A 19,138-nucleotide genomic window follows, 5' to 3' on the forward strand; every position below is an offset into this window, starting at 1 on the left:
TTTGCCAGTATAACTGTGTCTACACTAGGGGCTTTTGCCAGCACAGCTATGATGGTAACAAATCACTCCTCATCAAATCCCTGACCAGCACAGCTATGCCATCAAGATTTTGTTGTGTAGACCTGACCTCAGATTAACATTTTGGGACAGATGCTTTTGTCTCAATTTTCAAAGTGCCTGAGATTCTATATGTCTATAAAATTGCATATTAGAAATGTGTTAAAAACAGAGCCAACTGTCTTGGACAGGGCTGAAGACTTTTTAACACCTACTCATCTGAGGCCCAAGCACACTAGCCTGGATGAAGAACACCTAGACTGCCATATACCTTTATCTTCACTATGATTCTGTGAACGCCAGGCAAGACTAGTGTGGCAGCTGTGTAGCAGCACTCACTAATGCCAGTGGGAGGAGAGGTAGATACGCTGGAGGGTAGGGATAGGATACAGAGGGACCTAGACAAATTAGAGGATTGGGCCAAAAGAAATCTGAGGAGGTTCAACAAGGACAAGTGCAGAGTCCTGCACTTAGGATGGAAGAATCCCATGCACCGAATGGCTAGGCAGCAGTCCTGCAGAAAAGGACCTATGGGTTACAGTGGATGAGAAGCTGGATATGAGTCAACAGTGTGCCCTTGTTGCCAAGAAGGCTAACAGCTTTTTGGGCTGTATAAGTAAGGGCACTGCTAGCAGATCAAGGGACATGATCATTCCCCTCTATTTGAGATTAGCGAGGCCTCATCTGGAGTACTGCGTCCAGTTTTGGGCCCCACACCACAAGAAGGACGTGGGAAAATTGGAAAGCATCCCGCGGAGGGCAACAAAAATGATTAGAGGAGAGGCTGAGAGAACTGGGATTGTTTAGTCTGCAGAAGAATGAGGGGGAATTTGATAGCTGCTTTCAACTACCTGAAAGGTGGTTCCAAAGAGGATGGATCTCAACTGTTCTCAGTGGTACCAGATGACAGAACGAGGAGTAATGGTCTCAAGTTACAGTGCAGGAGGTTTAGATTGGATATTAGTAAAAAAGTTTTTCCTAGGAGGGTGGTGAAGCACTGGAATGGGTTACCTAGAGATGTGGTGGAATCTCCTTCCTTTGAGGTTTTTAAGGTCAGGCTTGACAAAGCCCTGGCTGGAATGTTTTAGTTGGGGATTGGTCCTGCTTTGAGCAGGGGTTGGGACTAGATGACCTCCGGAGATCCCTTCCAACCCTGATATTCTATGAATGCAGGATCGGGTTCCCAGGTGCTCCATCTTGCTTTTCACTTTTAAGTGGTCATTACACTGCACCTGCACTGTGCGTGATCAAACAGATATCAATAGGCCACTGAACACCTTTCAGGGAGTAACTGCTTCCATTAACAATGATTGAACCAATGACAAAGGCTCTTTCGCCTCATTATCCTGAGCCATGCAATTCATTTCTTCCTCTCCCAAGCCTACCTTTTGCATGTTCTTAGGCTCCCCTTAGATGCTTTCATGAGGAAAAGTGAAATACAATTCTTATAATCAATGAGACTTGTAGGAGTTGATTCATATTGTTGTTCCTATACTTGAGGATCTGTCTAAGAGCAGTTTTTGGGAGATGGTGAAGTGAAAGACCAAAAGGATAAATACCACATCCTAAGGTACAACCAGACTCAGAATGGCAACAAGACTCACTGGGATGATAAATGATTCCTTCAGCCTGGGATATTCAAAGGTGCCTAATTGAGTTGAGTGCTTACTTCCTTTAATGTCAATGGAAGGAGTTCCCTTAGCCTTCACTGAAAAGCCTAGTTCTATTAGATCCAAGCTCCTCCTCAAAAAAAGGTCCAAAGGGGAAGACTTAGTTGGTATTTTTCATCAGCACAGGATTTGGAAAGAGTGATCAAAATATGAACTCAGGATTTGTCCAATGGAATAGTCACAGTATTATTCTCCTGAATAAGAATTACTATGGGTTTTGGGGTACTCAAATGTGCCATAAATAATTAAAATAGATCCCAGCCAATTTAACCACTGTGTGACTATAACCCATTTTGCAAGTTATAGTAAAAAAAAAAAAAAAAAAAGTTTCCTTATCATGGAGTCTAATGGGCCATTTTACTGTGAAAGAAAACGTAGTGCTCAGGAAGAATTCCTGTTAGACAGCTCTAGATGCTACTGACCCAGTGACCAGGCCGAGATACTGTGAGTTCCCTTATACCTCCTTGGCTGCTTGCACCTCACTCCTGACCCAAAGGGGCCATCTCGAAGTGTGAAAGGAGAGCTCATCATCATTGCCCACTGAAATCCTTGCCCTTGCTGCTGAAATTGCCAGTGAGGGCCAGTTAGGGCTATTTAGTGTCAAATGTGGTTGTAGTTTGTTATATGGACACCTGTCGAAGCTGGACTAAGACCCTATTGATTTCATAGGTCATGCTTAAAGATTTGTCAGAGGGGTGAGAATGTCATGGATACCGTAACTTCTTTGTTTCTCAATGATTTCAATGTGGGAAGGCTCTAGGTAGGTCACACCCCATTGGCCCAGAGGGGAGGTAGTGTCAGAGAGTAAGCCAGCCCCACACTCACCGCACAGCAGGGGTATGGCCAGATATTTGAGTGAGTGGCACTGTGGCCTGATACAGAGTTGCAGCAACACTCACTGCTGCTCACGCCTGGAGTGAGTGAATACAGGTCGGGCTCACACTCAACTCCCAGACCCAGACCCATGGGACAAGAGCTGCTGTCATCTGGGGCGAGTGTGGTCAGGCTCACTCTCTCTCCAGCACAACCTCCCCTCCCATTCAGGCCGTCCCCTTTCACCATGCCAGGATTAGTGTTTAGTGCCAGGGCAGAGGGTGCTGCTGTGGGTGGTCATGGCAAGGAGGCAGGAGCAGAGGAGAAGGATGCTGGCCTATGATTATAGCAAGGTACAGCTGAATTTCATTTGTCACAGAATTTTTTAATCAATCAGCACAAAATCCTTGACTTTTACTAAATTTATTGTGACTACTCTGATTTTTGATAAAAATGCAGTGACAAATCTAAAACCTTAGTCATGGTGAACAGCCAAGATTAAAAAAAATTAAAAAACTCTCTCATCTTGGTGGCTTTTTTGATTTGTTCTGTAGAAAAAGGAGGTCACATTTGCAAAAAAGTTAAAATAAGAGTTTATACAGTATTTTAAATCCTTACCTTATGTATCTGAAGATCCAGTACCTGTCTCCACAAAAGCAGAAATCATTGTAAATCTGTTAGTACTCTGGATCTCAGTGGCGAGGTTTCAGTTCCTACTTCCATATCTGTGGAAACCTACATTGGATCATCAAAAGTCAAGGTAAAGGTTTAAAATATAGCTTTAGACAACTCCAAGGTACACAAAACAAGTCTTATCCCTGCCTTATAGTTTTTACAGCAACCTTTTCAACCAAAAGAATTTAGATAACAGCCAAACATAAGACCATATAAAGAAAAGGAGGACTCGTGGCACCTTAGAGACTAACCAATTTATTTGAGCATGAGCTTTCGTGAGCTACAGCTCACAGTGAGCTGTAGCTCACGAAAGCTCATGCTCAAATAAATTGGTTAGTCTCTAAGGTGCCACGAGTCCTCCTTTTCTCTTTGTGAATACAAACTAACATGGCTGCTACTCTGAAATAAGACCATATGTTGTCAATGTCAGCTGCTAACTGCTTGCTAAGCTAAGGCCTTGTCTATGCACGGAAATTGACTGGAATATTTATTGTGGAATAAGCACAGTGATTAGTCCAGCATCAAGTGACTTACTCCAGAAGAGTGTGTCCACATGGGGAGCTATTTCAGAACAGCTTATTCCAGTCAATCCCCTGTGTAGACAAGGCCTAAGTGACAAATTCCCAAGCCAACTGAAGAATTAAAACCCACTTAACATTTAAAAAGTTGACGGCATCATGGCCAACCAGTTTGAGCACAAGGACTCCTCACTTCAATCGTAGCTCTGCCACTGGCCACCTGTGACCTTAAGCAAGTTACATCACCACTTTACCTCCATTTCCCTATGTACTAAATGGGGCTAATGCTATTCACTGCCTATAGGGATACTGTGAGAATAAATATTTGTACAGTTTCAAAATGTAAAGCATGTATAGTGAGTATTAGTTATGGGAAATAAAAAGCATATTTAAAGTTTTACAACTTTTTAATAAGAACTCATGCTTTTTAGCGGCTACATTGGACACCCACACTTTTTTTGGCTGATTTAAGGTACACACCAAGACCCCCAAAGTTGAGTACTTGGCATAACTACACCCCTTAAGTTGCTGCTTACTTGTGCCCTAATTGAGAATAACATGATGTGAAAAATAATCAACACACACTCAGGAAAAGATGTGACAATATGGCTTCCCATCATGCAGGCACTGGGAAGCAGGATGGTTTTCCCCTCCTCAGTTTGGCAAATGCTTTGTATGGTTGTGACTTGATTTGTCCCCATACACAAGCACTGATAACAGGAATACTCAGAGCTCTAGGAACAACAGTCTCTAAACAACATGAATGTGCATCTGTGTTCACTATTGGTTTAGATGAGGAAAAAAGTTTCCCCAACAAAGTTCTGCAGAGCGAAAATGGGAAAGCTTTTCTTTTAAAAAACAAAACTCTGTAGTTTACAGCATGCTTGAAAACCCGAGAAAACCGGAGGCGAGCTTTTCAAGAGTGCTCGGTGTTGGCTTAACTCTATTTCCACAGAAGTCAGAGGGAGTTTTGCCATTGACCTCAGTGGGAACAGAACTCGGCCAACAGAGTACTTCTGAAAGTCCCGCCCAGGAGTTTTCACTTAGGTTAAAGTCTAGGGTTTAAAAGGTTCACATTATTCTGAACTAGTTGGTGAACTATTGGTGTAATACATGGAAGGCAAAAAATTCTGTCTAATCTATGGGTAAAGTTTTCAAAAGCATCTAAGTGCCTCAGGAGCCAAAGCCCCGATGTAAGGTGGATTGAGGCCGCCTCCTGAGTCACTTAGGCACTTTTGAAAATTTTACCTTTACACCAGTGATACTCAGACTGAGGCTTGCGAGCTGCAAGTAACTCTTTAATGGGTCTCCTGTGGCTCTTTGCAGCTTTTACTATGTTATTAACCGACTGTAGTTGATAAGATGATAATACTCGGTCAGTCATTTTGCAGTGAGAATACACACACACACACACGATATTTCCTGACATACTGTTTAAATATGAATACATAGTACCATAGTAAATGAAATAATGAATTCATACTACTATGGTGCTTTTGGGTAATGCTGATCACTAATTTGGCTCCTGAACCACTGAGGAGTGAGTATCACTGCCCTAGACTATTTTTTCATCTGGGCCAGCAGGAACTAGGATCACAGCCTGGGCTAAGAGAGACAAAGAAGAGCATCTATGTTGCTCAATAGCAACTTCTTCCCAGGGTCACTGAGTGCCCCCCCCCCAAAGAGGGGGGGAAATCCATCCAGTCCAAGTATTGTTGAGGCAATGAGATGAAGCTGTGGGCAAAGAACAGCTGCAACTGGGAAAATCCCCATGGATATAGAGGATCTAGTTTTAGATGCTAGAGTTCAGTAACATTCTAGAGCCAACTGCTTTCATGTGTTTTAGAAAGCTATATCTAGAAAAGCCGTATGTGTGTGGAATCAGCACAGTGCAGTCAGGGTAGCTTCCTGGTCATGCCAGGCCCTTCTAGTCTAGTTCAGTTTGAAATGAAAGACCAAAAGGCATTTATTAAGAAATATTTGACAGTTAGGAAGCATGCTGATACATCCATCCTCATTTCAAATGAATTTTAGTGTTGATGAACATATATGGGATTGACAGACACAGAGAATGAAGTCTTTCATTCATCCACGCAAGAGTGGCAGTTCAGGAAACACGTTAGCTTCCTTACATTGCCCCACCAACGTGCCTCAACCCTGACAAAGTGGTGATCTTTTAGGGCCAAAAGGAAAGTTCATTTTCAATTCCTTCTCCACTGAAATTGACAAGGAGTTCATAGCACTGAATGAAGACTCATTTCACATATGCTGACCTGGGCTAAGTTTAAATAACTGACAAAGAGCAATTCCTCGGCCACAATGAGCTAGAGACCTCATCACCACCCACAATACAATAGCCCATTGTATGAGGACTTAGGAGTCAAGAAGCACTATCAAATCCAGATCTTCACAATAGCTTTTGGAAGCACTAGGCCATGGAAGGATAGGTGTTTCACACACCAGAGGTCCACCTGGCACCCTAAATCTAGTCAAGAAGTAGAACAATTTAGGGTAGTCATGTCTAGGTTTGATGTGATTCAAATGTGTGACCTGGAGATTAGAAAGAAGGTGCAGCCTAAACATGAAATACCTAAAAGCTTATTTGTTGCACACTGCAGAACCCACAAGGAAATAACCAATACAAGGTTGCTTCCAAGACTAGACATCATTGTCACGTGCTGCAGAGATACTGCCCTGAACAGGACAGCACATGTATCTCTTAGTATTAATTTAGATAATGCTGCCTACATGCTAGATACTTTAGTCATCATCATTAAATAGTCAAAGAATCACACTGAGAATGCAGCAACTCTGAACCAAAGTTAAAATCTGAAGCCAGACTGATCTTCAGTTCAGGATGTAAAACTAACATGAATGTAACTGATTCTCCAGTCAAGTTTATTTTTTGGATTTAAGTAACATATCACTTGGGTAAGCACTTCACTGGAGGCAATACAAGGACTAGCCAGCGAAAGGAATCCAGACTGTTTCCCATATAATTAGTTCTCTGTTCCTGCTTGAGATGCCCTGACTTAATCAGAACGACATCAATTAATATCCAAACATCTCAGGTCCCTCGTACAGGGCCCAAGCTCCCATTAAAATAGTCAATGGAAAGACTCCTTTATGCTCAAAATGAAGTTAGATTAGATCCTCTTTGGTTTATGGTTTACTGGAGTGAGAGCTGAATAGTATCTTATCAAGTGAGCAATAACACAGTTCAAGTGAATGCCTGGCAGACTCCTTCAGTTACGATGTAGTCGGCCTAAAACATTCCTGTCTTCTCAAAATATTTGTCCAAACTACTCACAGTCTGAAAACCACTGTACATACGGTTTTTTTCAGTTCTCTGGGACAGTGTCTCTCCAAGATCTAATTTCTTGCCATTTTGCAATAAAATGTTAGTTGTATAGCGTTAAGTGTTACACAAATCTTACTGTGAACGTTAGCAGCTGTTCAGGTTTAAGAGCAGACTGAACTTTTTTTTTTTTTTAAACTTATTTACAACACAGCTGCAGCAGATAAAGAGCACAGTTCCAAAGAAACATGGGTGTGAATTCAAATAGCCAATTCTCCTCTTGTTTGGCTAGAATCAGTTTACACGGCAGTGCAGTTAAATGGTTCATCTTATAAATCCATTTTCCCATTAAACTTGTTTACCTGAAGTTCCACTAGCCAAATTAATTCAACGAATAAGCACTGTTAACCTTTAAAATTATTAATTTTAACAAAAGTGTGAAGTTACCTGGCACGTTAAGGCGTCCCTCTAACCAATCCAGAGGGGCTGAACAATCCTGTGAAGAAATAACTCACTATTACAGAACTGCCATTAGAGAATCATCCTGCGCCACACGCCAACACTAATTAAAATCACTGGGGTATAAGTATCTGATAATACAGGGAGAGGAGAAATAATCTCTTAATTAAGGAGATTCATACTGATGTTGAATACAGCTAGAGACCTCTTATGGATTAGCCTCCAGGGGCATCACATTGCGTTTGCAGGAAGTTGAAGTTCCAGCTTCTCACATCAAAAGGACATCAAAATCTGACAGTAAATGCCAGATCGCTGATCCACCCACCCAGATTGCCTGTCTCCATTATCCATCTTCTTGAAGATGTCCCAATTATTTGGATTATATGAATAAAACTCCATCACCCTGTCTGGGATTGATAATCCAGGCATGTCAATGCTGAAAATGTTCAATCACACCTCTGATTCATAGTACTACTACAGGCCCACGGTCAACATACCTTTTATAAATGGAATTAAAATTATTGTACCAAATTTAAGATTTAGATGGCATATCTGAGCAAGGTGGGAGAACAAACACTGAGTAAAAATGTCTTATTTCGGACTACGATGAATACACAAGCTCCATATGAAGTTGGAGTTTTCTAGTTATTACATATCTAGAACAGCTCCAGACCATTTGGGTTATGCAGCTTAATCCTACACTTACACCAGCATACCACAAACAGAGGAGCATCTTTGTTGAACCACTGGCCAGTCGTCAGTGTACCAATATACACAAACACACACTCCCCATGCCAGCGTTAGCCCATTGGGGGCCCTAAGCAGGAATATTTCCCACCCCGATGCACACAAATTAAGTAGCACTGTGGGTTAAGTTAGTGTTTTCATTCAAGCATTAGGTGAAGGATAAGAGGTAGGTCTATGCTGCAAAAAAAGACCCATGATAGCAAGTCTCAGAGCTTGGGTCTACAGACCTGGGTTCACACTACAGGGCATGCACATCCCCCCTCGGACACTGAAACCCATCACCCCCACCAGGCTTCAGAGGCCAAGCTCTAGGTTAAACAGAAACAGCCACGCTGCTATTTTTAGCCCTGTAGCAAAAGCCCCAGTCTGCAGACCTGGGCTCCAAAACTCATTGCCACAGGTTTTATTTTTGAGGTGTAGACATACACTACGCTGCCAGAAAACTGGAGGTTTTATTCATGAGACCAGTGTCTTGCACCTCCAGTTGCTAGAGGTGCTTTGCAGCCTTTAACATGAACTCCCAGGACCAAACTAAAAAGTAGCATTGAGTGGTACTGAAGAGTACAGTCCAGTCCCCAAAGATTGGTGGTCATGGCTCTTTGATCTGGAGTGAACACGTTAGTAAAAATTAGTAGGTATCCTCAGGGGTGGAGGATAAACAAAAACAACAAAAAAAAGCCACTTAAATCAATAAAACCTTCTCCCTATAAATCACAATTCAGTTTGACCTTTAAAACCCCCTTACCTGTTTATAAGAGATTTATACAGCTGTTTGCCACGGGAACGGACACCTTGCAGAACAAAATCATGGCATCCTTTGTTGATAAGGACCTGTTGCCTAGCAATCATCCTGCATGGATGAAGGACAGGACTAGGGTTCTTTATCCACAGTAGATTACGATTTCAAGGCAACCAGAGCAAGCTCGCATCTCAAGGTGTCTTCATCTGCATGTCACACAGCGACTAGTTAATTCTAACAAAGACTGGCAAATATAACACGAGAGGTTTCTGAAGCCAACGATGCAGCAGTGTTAGCTTCCTCTTGAGCTCTGGTGTTGTCAAATGCCCCGAAGTCTCCTGCAGCAAACACGGAGTTGTACTCCTGTACTGGAACAGCCTTCCAAAGCTCAGGAGCCCCCGTACAGGATAATGCAGGAACTACAGCATACAATTTTTTCAAAGGTGCTTTTCCTCTCAATCTGTACTACAAACTGAGGTGACTGCAAGCAAACGTGCAGCCGTACCTATGAAACGATCAGGGTGCATGCACATCCAAGGCGTGTGGAACATTTGCTTCAAAACCGGCCAAAATAAGGCACTGATACCAATGCAAACGTTTTAATTACAAACGCTAGCTCTCTGGAATTCTTCATCCATTCAGAACTAAACCCATCACTGCATAACTCTGGTGACAAGCCCCTGGAGATGGAGGAGCTCCTCAAAGTGTGTCAGGAAAGGTTTTATTAACATTTAACACTTTTTAATGAGACTCATTTTTCTTTTCTTTTGGCAATTTGGTGCAAAGGTTTACGTGCATGATTCAAAGCAATTTCAAACTTTTTCTTCAAATTAAAAAAAAAAAATCAAAACTAAAGCCAAACAAGTTGGGTGAACAAAATAAATCAGAAACTTAAAATTCAGGAACTCCAGCTCTTCAAACCAGCGAAGCCCCAGACTTGCACACTGTTCTGAGGCTTTTATGGTGTTTTCCCTGCTTCTTGCATGCCCGCATCAGCACCGTTTCCTCGTAAAGATGAGGAGTTAGCAGCAAATGACCCCCTTCATTGCAATCAAAGGGAGGTGCCACAGCAACACAATGAACTAGATTCTTCAGATCTGATACAACAGGCTGGTCAATATGAAAGTGATGGTCTCCCTGCTTCTTGCTCAAGACCCACAACTATCAGATCAACAACTGAGCAGCAGCAGCAAGTACCCCTTAGCTGCAAACAAAGGGGTCAAAGGTTTGTCGTCAATTCACTTCCAGGCAGAAAAACATTTTCCTCAAAAGAAACAATTTATTTAGAATGAAACAAAATCAGCTCAACTGTGAGCGCATGTTTGAGTGACAGCTACTTTTAAGCTGTGTGAGCCATAAAAAGGGTATTCCTTTACTTTTCCAGAAATCTTGTGTACACAGCACAAAGCAAAGAGGTCATTTTTCCACTTTAAAACACGGGCATTGGCATCACAATAGCAGATACACAACTTTTTTTTTTTAAGCTGCCATTTTAGTAAAATGCACAAATACTAAACAGATAAGCTTTCTTCCACCAAGAGGCCCATGTAAATTCCACACGAGCAACAATTTGTCTTCGCAAAGGTCCATTAGAGCTTGGAATCCCATGTTATCTTCCACAGTCCGCCAGCTTTGCTTGCAGGAGGAAAGAAAAGGTAAACATTTGTACTGAAACAACAACAGGTTTTCCCCTCCCCACACTATACATATGAACATAAAGAACTACAAGGCCTTTCTAAGTATTCTACTTGGACTTGGAAAAGCACCAATACCACCCACCGGCACAAAACCTTGAAATGAAGTCACTTTCTATGTATAGATGCATAACAAGTAGTGCAGGTTTTTTGGACTGCTGTTAAACCAGGTTTACAGGATTGAAGATATACAGGATTGAAGATATTCAACAGGTTTCTAACAGGTAACGCAACATGTCAAAAATCAGCCATGAGGAAAACCAACTGAATGGTTTATAATTCACTTGATTTTCCTCAAAGGACATTTCCTGAGGGCAACTTCTCAACAAAAACATGAAATGTAGTGTTACAAGTTGATATCTTCTCATTTTGCTGTATAATTCCAACAGCAGGATGCAACTCCATTATTGTAGCAAAGAGGTCAAATCAAGGATGCCACCTAATAAACAAAACTTAAGATGTTACTATTCAAGTAGTATTTCTAATCCATCATTTTCATACAATTCGAACTGCATGGAATTAAATTCATTTAACATTTTCAAAACGATACGGTTTGCTTTGCTTAAGTCTACACAATGACTACTTTTATATCAAGTTTAATGATTCATTGGAGTCACTGTCCTTGGTTTTTATTTGTAGAAAGTCATTAAGAATGGGAGGCAGGGGGAAAGAATCCCAAATCCTCTAGTTACATGGCAATGATTTCTTCAAGTCTGGCTTCTTTTCATAGCAGGCTCTTAGCAGGCTCCCGATAAGCACTGCTGTCAACACTGAATTGGGAAAGGATGTCCCCAGCAGCCTTCACTCAAAACCTCAGAAATCTTTAGACCCTCACCCCCCCATTTTGTTCTCCACTCCCCACTAATACTCAAGGCCCTACACACCACAGCTAACATCAGCTAGATGGTTCCTTAAGCTACGCAAAGAACTTGTGTTCTCTCTTCTCTGCCCTCCATAGGAGGCTGCCTCCAAAATACCTTCAACCACTATTGGCAAGAAGAGACCTCTAACTGAACTCATACTTCTTTAAAAAGGTTTAAGACCTATTTGTCTGTGTTGCGTGTACTTCTCGTCTCTCCTCTGCGATCCTTGCAAGGGTGACATCACTGTCTAAACCACAGGAGTCTATACCTTGCAATAGTTTGAGGTAGCCTTGAGATTCACACCACAGCTGCCAGCAAACAGACTGTACACTAGATTCAAGCAAACAAAGCCGTTGGCTAACAGCCAAGAGAGTTGTATAAAGTTTGCGATTTGTAAAAATCGCAAATATTAACAAAAGTATGAGTCACTTGAGGTTCTTTCCCCAAAGCATAAAGCACACTATGAAATGATGATTCAGGAAAGGGACATCCCTTTTCCACGCTAATTCAGTACATTGTAACTAATGAAATATAGGAACATCAGCTGCACACAGCATTAGAAGAGATACTGAGCTCTTACTAGAGCCACATAATGACAAATATAACCAGAAAATGTAACTCTGCTACATCTGTTCTGCTCTATACAGAAGTGGCATTAAATTTGGACTTCTGCTAGCAATCAGCCCTGGCAAAGGAGGTTTAAGTGGACAGTTACTCCAATGCTGTGCGCTTCTATAGCATAAGGGAAAATACAGCCAAAAGAGCTGTATTAGAATCGATGCAGCCTGTGGCTAAGTGCTGGGTCAAAATGTTGCCAGTTACTTGTTTTGACTTTATGTATCCATAAAGGGTGTTCAAATCCTTGTTTGCAAAACAGAACAGCAAATAAATCAGATTTAACAGAAGCAGATACCTCATTAAATAAGAAACCAAGAAACCTGGAGTTTGAAGTACAGTCTTGTCTAATCCATATTAATATTCAGTATAGCACATCTCAAGCTCAGAGGCCAGAGATAACAAACATGACTGCATAATTTTCAAGGAAAAAGGACAGTGCATCTAGATTGCTCTTTCCTGGGAGGACTTCCCTAAGTGTTAGTTGTCAGAGATTTGCTGATAAGTGTACTTTGACCCCAAGTTTTGTTGGTTTCTTTAAAAAACAAAAACAACCCCCCCACACACACTAACAGGTGTTTTGTTGCATCTGACAGTAACAAACACTGCTCTTGGCAAGTTTAAATATTGAATACAAACAAGCTTACTGCTAGTATTTTACATTTTTGAATTCCCAGTGGTAAAGTTGGATAGGTGATCTTTAAAACCCTAAGAGTAATTAGCCCAGTACTTTAAAGTGATTCTAACTTCCTCCTGTATCACAAATACAATGAGGAAACTCACTGTAAATGCAACAAATGCTTAAAATACAGTGAAATAGGCAACACAGCATCTGTGATGAATTACATGATAATATGCAACATAGACACCTGCTAAATCAAACATTGTTTATCACAAGTGGTGAATATGCTGTATTACCTAAAACATATGGAGCATCCTTTATGTAATTGGTGCCATTTCCAAAAATATAACAGTTTTCATTGTTAATAGCAAGACAAACAGCTGCATTCTGCCTTCTATAAGCCTATTACGTTCATGCTGAAGGACAATCCAGAAGTCCTGGAGTATTAAATGAGGTTTGTAATTTTAGTCTAGAAAAAAGTAAGGAGTAGCTAAAACTAGTTTTAGTCAGTAGAGAACAATGAACACACTACAGGGTCTGAGTAAGAAGACTGTCACTTTTACACAGCCACATTTCAAAAACCATAGTATAAACCTAGGCAAAAAAAGTGAAAGATCATGTTCTTGTTTCTACAAAGAGGTTTGTACAGTGTAAATAAGTATATTCATATTTACACTTCATTTGGGGACTAGCTAAGTTGGGGGCTTTAAAATGTTTTGATATCTGTTTTTTTTCTAGGTTTTATCATGATAATAAGGGAAAAAAGCATAGAGAAAAATGAAATGAACTAGGTTGGCTGAACAAGGTGAACTGCTTTTTCAACATTTTGGAGAATTTTTAATATTCTGCCAAGATGATAAAAAACACTGCAGTCCCTATGACTATGAAACCTCACGTAAGGCCCACTGTACAGTATCTAAAAGAAGTCCTCAGAAGACAGACAGCAGTTTCTTTCTATTAACAAAGAGATAAAATGGTGATGAGAACTTTACATAGTTTAATTTTCACAGAATTAAAAGCCCTCTCTGAAAAAGTATACTTGTTTGGAGTCTGCATTGTGGAATCCACTGTACCTGCAACTCTGAAAAAGGCAGTAAAAACAACAACAAAAACCCATCAAATGATTAGCTGTTCTTAAAGCACCTACTTGTTTCTTGCATACAATAGTAAGTACAAGACATTCAAGGTTTGTGACAAAGTCCTCACCTATTTACCAAAATGCTGTTACTGCTACAAACCCAAAGTGCACATATGGGATACAATGGAACTCAGAACAGCAGGAACACGCCTGTTAAAAGCACACCTTCTGGGCATGCATTTCTGTGGACTGGCTGAAATCCTCAAATCAATACCTACTAAGGAATTCAATGTTCGAGCTCCAGTGTACCACAAGATGAGGTGCTAGTCACCTAAAAGAAATCAACCTTGAGTCAGTCAACTCAAAGTGAAACCATTCAGGTTCCTGATAAAGGACTTATTTAACTTAGGGCTACTGGTCTAAGGCCTTCCCAGAATTTCAAAGACTCAGAATGAGTCGATGCCAGTCCACTATCTGGTCTGTTTAAACGACTTAGTGCTTTAAATCTGGTCTTTTAAGTTTGTAATTCTAGAGGAGTTTTTAAACCTGCTTTTTTAAAAAAAAAAATCAAATGAAAAAAGAACAAAAGTTAAAATTAAAAAAAAGTGGGAATTTTTCATTTTTAGTTGAAGCAGGCTTAACCTCCCTGCTACCCTCACTGATAAGGGATCCTCAAAATATCCTACTCAGGCTAAAGGCTAAACCTCCTTGGCTTCTAACTATAGAAAAATGTAGTTACAGAAAAACAGGCGGGGAAAATTGGCTACAAATAAAGATCTAATTAAAAATAATTGTGGGGCTTGCTAAGGCTGTATCCCATAGCACCTGGCACACACTGGAAGGGCTGTGTGGAGGAGAAATAGGCAGGGTTGGGTACAGAAAACACAAGGGCTTTAGGATGCACCACGGACAATGATCATGACCAGATAGTCGTCCTCTGATTTGGCCAGGGCCTTGGCTGTGGAGTCCAGGAACTGCTGGGAGAAGTCGCAGGGTGGGAAGGCGTGCAGGACCCCGCTGTTCTCCTTGTCTTTGTTGCCCCCCACAGGGAGGCTGATCACTCCGGCAGCCTGCTTTTGCTTTAGATAGGACACGAGGTTCCTGAGCGGCCTCTGTGTGGAGGTGGTGGCAGCATCACTGGCCCCAGATGAGGAGCGGTTGTCCGAGGTGCCAGGCACAGCCAAGAGGATGGCATAACCATTGGGCCCTGCCACTTTAATACGACGGGTGACCTCATCCAGCTTGGGCTGGTCCAGGCGGAGACGCTGGGTGATCTTAAGCTGGGCTACTTTACCACCAGTTGCTCCCTCCACCAGGAGGCTGCTAGCTACACTGAGGTCCCCCTGAAGCAGGTGCATGTTGGACGGGAAGTTGCTATTCTTCAACAGGAGCATCCCCTGCCAAGCCAGGCATAGTTTGGGGGACCCGCCAGCCTGTGACGTTCCATCTTGCTGCTGCTGCTTCTGGGGTGGAGGTTTAAGCCGGGACCCTCCACCACTGCCCCCTTCCGTGGTACGCTCGTCCTTTTTGGCTGGGCTCTTGCATTCCTGGGCAGCAGCTGCTGTGGAGGTGCGGTGCTTCCTCTCTCTTTCAGCAGAGTTTTTGCGGTCACGCTTTTCATTCGGACCTCTTTCAAGACTGCCCCTGCGTGGCTCCCGGACAGGTGACGGCCGCTCCAGCAGGAGCAAACGGGAGGATAAGCGTTCTGTGTCGCTAGCGTAGCGCTCCCTGCTCCCACCAAGATCAGGACTGCGATCTTGGGGAGAGGCCGTGGCCAAACAATGTCGCTTACGGGACACAGATGAACGCTCGCTATCTGGAGAGCGGTCTAAGTGCCGGCCACCGTCCTCTGCCAATCTTCGCTTCCTGGGTTGGTCCCTGCTGCTGCTGCCACCGCCCAGCTCCCTCTCTCCTCGGTCCCGCTCCAGGGACCAGCCATCCCGCCGGCGCTCCAGACTTTCCAGTGGGTCGTAGGCAGCTGCTCGATTGCTCCTGTCCCGTACAGGAGGTGGTGGTGGCACCCACTCTGCCTCAGGATAGAGATCTCTGTCGCGGTCTCTATAGAGCAGTGGTGGTGTCCTGTCCCGTGCCCCCCGAAGTGGGTCTGGGGGAGCTCCACGGTGAGCCCCAAAGGCAGCTGCCTCTGCTACTAGCTCATAGTGGGCAGGCGGTGGTAGGGTTAGCGGCTGCAAGTAGGGTTGCTGGTAGCGATGCTCAGTGTCAGCAAAGTCCACTCGGAGGCGCCGGTCTGGCCCACCCAAAGGGAAGCCACGCATATGGGCACAAGCGGCCTGTGCTGCGTCCAGGCTCTCATACTGGATGTAAGCCCATGAGTCACCTTTACGATAGTCAATAGTGCGAATGGTGCCAAAACGGTCAAACTCCCTCGCCAGAGCGGCCAGTGGCACCCAGGGCCCAAGGCCACCCACCCAAAGCCTGGTGGTAGGAGTGGCTTTGCCATAACCAATTTTGATAGGGTTGCGCAGCAGCACCTTTCCAGACATGGCTAGCTTGGCCCGGTGTGCCATGTCCAGATTCTCAAATTTGAGGAAGCCATAGGTGCTGGTCTGGCCACGACCCGGACGCTTGATGTCCACTTCTGTGATGACCCCGAAGCGGTCAAAGGCCCGGCGCAGGTCCGACTCGCTCACCGTGATGTCCAGGTTGCCCAGGAACAAAGTGCGGTTGGCTCTCTGATCATCCTCAGGACTGATCTCCTCCTCGCCAGCAACGCCAGCACCTCCCCCTCCTCCTCGGAAGCCCCCAGCCGCTGCCACTCCAGCCACTCGCTCCAGCCCATAGGCTGGCCGCACACGGGTATCATAGAAAGCCCCGTAGTCCCGCTCCCTCTCCAGCTCCCGAGGCAGGGGAGGTGGCGGGGGCAGGCGGCCCAGAGCGAGTTGCTGTAGCCGGTAGTCCCTGTAGCCCAGGCCCCCTCCTCCACCCGCCGGCGACAGCGCCCTCTGGGTGGCTCCGGCCGGGGGGTGCCTGACAGCGGCGGCCGCGGCCGCCGCCACGCCCACGGCCGCGGCCCCGTAGGGCGAATGGGAATCCTTGTCCAGCAGGGCCGGGGAGCGGCTGCTGCGGCGCCGGCTGCTGCCCCCGACGTAGACGGCTTCGATCTTGAGCGGCCGGTCGTAGAGCACCAGGCGGCCGCGGGCGTGCTTGGCGGCGCGGGCGTCCTCCGGCCGGCGGAAGTTGACGAAAGCCACCCGCTCGTCGCTGGCGCCGGTGCCCGGCGGGAGGCGGCTGATCTTGACGCTCACGTCGCCGAAGCGCTTGAACTCGTGGAAAAGCCCGTCCTCCACCGCCTCGTCGCTCAGCGCCGAGCCCAGCTCGCTGATCTTCAGCGTCTTGTACTCGCCGCTCCCGCCGCCCGCCCCGGCCGCCTCCGACGAGGAGGAGGAGGGGGCCGGCGGCGCCCGGGACTCACCCCCGCCGCCCCGGCCGCCGCCGCCGCCGCTGCGGGACGACTCCGCGTTCTTGCCGCCGCTGTAGCCGTGGCGGCCGCCGCCGGAGCTGGCCGCCGCCGCCGCCCCCGACTCGTACTCGCGGCTGCCGCCCCGGCTGGCCTTGTCCAGGTGCAGGCCCCGCCGGCTGCTGCTGCTGCTCTCGCCGGAGCCGCCCGCCGCTTTCCCCCCGTTGCTGCCGCCCGCGCCGGAGCCGCCGGGCTTCTTGCTGCTGCGCTCGGCCCGGGCCGAAGACGAGGAGGAGGCCGAGTCCTCGCCGCCGCCGCCGCCCCGGGACCGTTTGGCCTTGGCCGGGGAGCGCTCCTTGCCCTTCATGGCGGCAAGCAGCTCCGGGACGGGTTCCCTGACTAACCGCCGCGCTCACACACCCGCCGCCATCTTGGACCCCGCCGCGGAAATGGGCCCCGCCCACCTCGCCCCCATTGGGCAGTTAAATCATCACCCGCCCCCCTCATTGGAGAGTGAGTCTGTCAGCGATCAGCGGCCCGGGCGTTCCCAAGGTTCGCCAGCGGAAGGCCCACCCTGCCGCAGCACGCTGAGGTGGTGATTGGCGGGGAGGTCTGTCTCTCATCGCCGATTCTCGCGCTCTCGGGGCTCCCTGGCGGACGGCCCACCTCGAAGGCTCTTATTGGACAGCTGTGGAATCGCAGCGTTCTGATTAGACCGTGTATCTGTCAATCCTAACGGTTCTCGCGCTCTCGCTGCCCGACTCTTTCACGCGCCTCGGTCAGGTGGCAGAGTCTCTTTTCTATGATTGGTGGAGCTATCTGACATTGCTAACGGTTCTACTTGTGCCACCGACATCCCGCCCCGCCATTTCCCATTGGTCAGAGACCCTTCACCCTTAACATTTAATTAGATGAGGGTTCCTTCAATCTTAACGTTTCGTCGCGAGCCACCGTGATCCCGCCCCCCCCCGCTCTCATTGGTCACGGGAAGCCTTTCCCTAGCGATATGGTAGGATGCAGTCCACGTCTCTCCCGGCTCAGCGCGGGTCGCAGCTTGTCCCGCCCCAAGGTCATCATTGGTCGGTTGAAATCTTCCCTCGCCATCTGATTGGATGGAAAAGACTAGCCCGCCCCACGGATAGGCTGTGGGAGATGTCAGTCACGCTGGGGCTGGCAGTCAGGAAGGGGAGCGCACGCACGTGTTGCTTGCTGTGCCCGGCCCTGCCCTGCCCTGCCGGCCGCCTCATGCCCGCTGCCGGCGCTGGAGCGGGGCGGGGCGGGGCGGGAACTGGGTGTCTGCCTCCTACCCCCAGCCCCGGGCCCGGTTCGAGATTTTCACGTTTTTCCCCCAATCAGACGAAAAGTCAAAATTTCGAAAACGTTCCCGAGCCGGGGAGAGCTCAGGATCGGGCCCGGTGATCCGGGGAGAGCTCAGGATCGGGCCCGGTGATCCGGGGAGAGCTCAGGAGCGGGCCCGGTGATCCGGGGGAGGGGAGAGCTCAGAAGCGGGCCCGGTGATCCGGGGAGAGCTCAGGAGCGGGCCCGGTGATCCGGGGAGAGCTCAGGAGCGGGCCCGGTGATCCGGGGGAGGGGAGAGCTCAGGATCGGGCCCGGTGATCCGGGGGAGGGGAGAGCTCAGGAGCGGGCCCGGTGATCCGGGGAGAGCTCAGGATCGGGCCCGGTGATCCGGGGGAGGGGAGAGCTCAGGATCGGGCCCGGTGATCCGGGGAGAGCTCAGGATCGGGCCCGGTGATCCGGGGGAGGGGAGAGCTCAGGATCGGGCCCGGTGATCCGGGGGAGGGGAGAGCTCAGGAGCGGGCCCGGTGATCCGGGGGAGGGGAGAGCTCAGGAGCGGGCCCGGTGATCCGGGGG

General features: G+C 46.6%; 1 protein-coding gene across 1 annotated transcript; it reads right to left on the bottom strand.

Annotated features, from left to right (window-relative positions):
• Positions 1 to 10,235: 10,235 nt before the first annotated feature.
• On the bottom strand, positions 10,236 to 18,579 carry RBM15 (RNA binding motif protein 15). The gene has a single exon (XM_084611530.1). The coding sequence runs from the start codon at positions 17,631 to 17,633 to the stop codon at positions 14,742 to 14,744; it is 2,892 nt and encodes a 963-aa protein (XP_084467656.1). The 5' UTR covers positions 17,634 to 18,579; the 3' UTR covers positions 10,236 to 14,741.
• Positions 18,580 to 19,138: the final 559 nt, after the last annotated feature.

This window comes from Lepidochelys olivacea (genome assembly GCF_965140295.1).
Source record: "Lepidochelys olivacea isolate rLepOli2 genome assembly, chromosome: 21".
Classification (NCBI taxonomy): Eukaryota; Metazoa; Chordata; order Testudines; family Cheloniidae; genus Lepidochelys; species Lepidochelys olivacea.

Bases quoted from the DNA above. Each gene is read 5' to 3' on its own strand.
- RBM15 (XM_084611530.1), bottom strand. From the start codon at position 17,633: ATGAAGGGCAAGGAGCGCTCCCCGGCCAAGGCCAAACGGTCCCGGGGC.